The sequence below is a fragment of the Phasianus colchicus genome, chromosome 40, assembly GCF_987193195.1.
Source record: "Phasianus colchicus chromosome 40, bPhaCol1.hap1.1, whole genome shotgun sequence".
NCBI classification, from domain to species: domain Eukaryota; kingdom Metazoa; phylum Chordata; class Aves; order Galliformes; family Phasianidae; genus Phasianus; species Phasianus colchicus.
Genome location: NC_143475.1, coordinates 1965817 through 1969927, shown reverse-complemented (window position 1 = coordinate 1969927; position 4111 = coordinate 1965817). Strand labels below are relative to the sequence as shown.

General features: G+C 60.0%; 1 protein-coding gene across 1 annotated transcript in view; it reads right to left on the bottom strand.

The window, feature by feature from the left end:
• Window positions 1-2462: 2462 nt before the first annotated feature.
• SPNS1 (SPNS lysolipid transporter 1, lysophospholipid) overlaps window positions 2463-4111 on the bottom strand; it is a 44925-nt gene continuing 43276 nt past the window's right edge. Inside the window, exon 13 of the mRNA XM_090130488.1 lies at window positions 2463-3759. Within this exon, the coding sequence (XP_089986614.1) occupies window positions 3665-3759 (95 nt within the window). The 3' untranslated portion in view covers window positions 2463-3664. The remainder of the gene's footprint in view (window positions 3760-4111) is intronic.

Here is a 4111-nt window from a genome sequence, read left to right as displayed (position 1 = left end):
GCTCCGCCGTGGGGCAGGAAGTGTGGGGCGGGGGGGGGGCGGGGGGGGGGGGGGTTGGGGGGCCCCATCCTGTCCCAACACCGGGCGCTGTGTCACCGTGTCACCATCGTGTCACCATCGTGTCACCGTCGTGCCGCCGTCGTGTCGCCGTCGTGTCGCCAACAGCACCGGGTCGCCGTCGTTGTCACCGTGTCTCCATCGTGTCACCATCCTCGTGTCACCATCGTGTCACCTCCTCCATGTCACCATCATGTCACCATCATGTCACCATCATGTCACCTCCTCCATGTCACCATCATGTCACCATGTCACCATCACTGTGTCACCATCACTGTGTCACCATCATGTCACCTCCTCCATGTCACCTTTGTCACCGTGTCACCATCACTGTGTCACCATCGTGTCACCACCTCCATGTCACCATCATGTCACCGTGTCACCATCACTGTGTCACCATCACTGTGTCACCATCATGTCACCACCTCCATGTCACCATTGTCACTGTCGTGTCACCATCGTGTCGCCAACAGCACCGGGTCGCCGTCGTTGTCACCGTGTCTCCATCGTGTCACCATCACTGTGTCACCATCATGTCACCTCCTCCATGTCACCATCATGTCACCACCTCCATGTCACCATTGTCACTGTTGTGTCACCGTCGTGTCGCCGTCGTGTCGCCGTCTTGTCGCCAACAGCACCGGGTCGCCGTCGTTGTCACCGTGCCACCATCGTGTCACCATCACTGTGTCACCTCCATGTCACCTCCTCCATGTCACCATCATGTCACCATGTCACCATCACAGTGTCACCATCGTGTCACCATCCTCATGTCACCACCTCCATGTCACCATCACTCTGTCACTATCGTGTCACCTCCTCCACGTCACCATCATGTCACCGTGTCACCATCGTGTCACCATCATGTCACCATGTCACCATCACTGTGTCACCATCATGTCACCACCTCCATGTCACCATTGTCACTGTCGTGTCACCATCGTGTCACCACCACTGTGTCACCTCCATGTCACCTCCTCCATGTCACCATCATCGTGTCACCATGTCACCATCACTGTGTCACCATCCCCATGTCACCAGTCACCTTGTCACCATCACTGTGTCACCACCTCCATGTCACCATCATGTCACCGTGCCATCACTGTGTCACCATCACTGTGTCACCATCACTGTGTCACCATCATGTCACCACCTCCATGTCACCATCATCGTGTCACCATCGTGTCGCCATCACTGTGTCACCTCCATGTCACCTCCTCCATGTCACCACCATGTCACCATGTCACCATCCCATGTCACCATCACTGTCACCATCATGTCACCACCTCCATGTCACCATTGTCACCGTGCCACCACCACCATGTCACCATCACTGTGTCACCACCTCCATGTCACCACCTCTATGTCACCATCATGTCACCGTGTCGCCATCACTGTGTCACCATTGTCACCGTGTCATCATCCCATGTCACCATCACTGTCACCATCGTGTCACCACCTCCATGTCACCATTGTCACCCCCCCACTGCCACCCTGCCACCCCCCCATTGTCACCCCCCCACTGCCACCCTCCCTGTCACCCCCCCATTGTCACCCTCCCATTGTCACCCTCCCCATTGTCACCCCCTCACTGCCACCCCCCCACTGCCACCCTGTCACCCCCCCATTGTCACCCTCCCTGTCACCCCCCCACTGCCACCCTCCCCATTGTCACCCCCCCCACTGTCACCCTCCCATTGTCACCCTCCCTGTCACCCCCCCACTGCCACCCTCCCCATTGTCACCCTCCCATTCTCACCCTGTCACCCCCTCCCTGCCACCCCCCCATTGTCACCCTCCCCATTGTCACCCCCCCCACTATCACCCTCCCATTGTCACCCTCCCTGTCACCCCCTCACTGCCACCCCCCCACTGCCACCCCCCCATTGTCACCCCCCTACTGCCACCCTCCCCATTGTCAACCCCTCATTGTCACCCCCCCATTGTCACCCTCCCACTGCCACCCTCCCATTGTCACCCTCCCTGTCACCCCCTCCCTGCCACCCCCCCATTGTCACCCCCCCACTGCCACCCTCATTGTCACCCTCCCTGTCACCCCCCCCATTGTCACCCTCCCTGTCACCCCCCCACTGCCACCCCCCCAGTCACCTCCCATTGTCACCCTCCCTGTCACCCCCCCCACTGCCACCCTCCCCACTGCCACCCCCCCACTGCCACCCTCCCAGCCACCCCCCCATTGTCACCCTCCCATTGTCACCCCCCCCACTGCCACCCCCCCATTGTCACCCTCCCATTGTCACCCCCTCCCTGCCACCCTCCCACTGCCACCCCCCCATTGTCACCCCCCCCATTGTCACCCCCCCACTGCCACCCCCCCATTGTCACCCCCCCCGTTGTCACCCTTCCCCTGTTGTCCCCACCCCCCCTTGACACCGCAGAGCCGCTCCGGGTTTCAATGGCCTTTAATGGGGTGGGTGGGCGACGTCCCCAACGTCACGCGTGTCCCCAACGTCACGCGTGTCCCCAACGTCACGCCAGGACACGCGTGTGTCCCCAACAGCCGCCCAACGTCACACACAGAGATGTCACACGTGTCCCCAAGGTCACACGTGTCCCCAATGATGTCACACGTGTCCCCAAGGTCACATCAGGGCACGTGTCACCAGTGATGTCACACGTGTCCCCAGTGATGTCACATGTGTCCCCAAGGTCACATCAGGGCACGTGTCACCAGTGATGTCACACGTGTCCCCAGTGTCACACGTGTCCCCAGGGTCACACGTGTCCCCAAGGTCACATCAGGGCACGTGTCCCCAATGTCACACGTGTCCCCAATGATGTCACACGTGTCCCCAATGTCACACATGTCCCCAGGGTCACACGTGTCCCCAAAGTCACAATGGGACACAGGTGTCCCCAATGTCACACATGTCCCCAATGTCACACGTGTCCCCAATGATGTCACATGTGTCCCCAAAGTCCCAATGATGTCACATGTGTCCCCAAAGCCACAATGGGACACGTGTCCCCAATGTCACACGTGTCCCCAAGGTCACATGTGTCCCTGTTGGCACAATGGGACACAGGTGTCCCCAATGATGTCACACGTGTCCCCGATGACGTCACATGTGTCCCCAATGTCACACGTGTCCCCAAGGTCACAATGGGACACACGTGTCCCCAATGTCACACGTGTCCCCAATGATGTCACACGTGTCCCCAAAGCCACAATGGGACACACGTGTCCCCAAGGTCACACGTGTCCCTGTTGGCACAATGGGACACACGTGTCCCCGATGTCACACGTGTCCCCAAGGTCACATGTGTCCCAAATGATGTCACACGTGTCCCCAAAGCCACAATGGGACACACGTGTCCCCAATGTCACACGTGTCCCCAATGATGTCACACGTGTCCCCAGTGATGTCACACGTGTCCCCAAAGTCACAATGGGACACACGTGTCCCCAATGTCACACGTGTCCCCAATGATGTCACACGTGTCCCCAAAGTCACAATGGGCCACACATGTCCCCGATGACGTCACACGTGTCTCCAAGGTCCCACGCGTCCCCGGTGATGTCACGCGTGTCCCTGGAGACATCACACGCGTGTCCCCGGAGATGTCACACGCGTGTCCCCAGGTGTCACACGAGGACGTGAGCCACCGGCACTTTGGTGGAGCGGCCGCCCCGTGGCACCAGGAGGTCCCCATCCGCGTCCTCAGCGCCCGCCGGTGGCTCTGGGGACAAAAGGGACAGAGGTGACAAAGCGGGGGACGGGGTGGGGGGGCGGGGGGGGGACTGACAGGTGGGGGTGACATGTAGGGGTGACATGGGGGTGACAGATGGGGTGACAGATGGGGGACACGTGGGGTGACATAGGGGTGACAGATGGGGTGACAGATGGGGTGACAGATGGGGTGACATGGGGTGACACGTGAGGTGACAGATGGGGGACACATGGGGTGACATAGGGGTGACAGATGGGGTGACATGGGGGTGACACGTGAGGTGACGGGGGACACGTGGGGTGACATGGGGGTGACACATGGGGATGACAGATGGGTGACACAGGGTGACATGGGGTGAAAT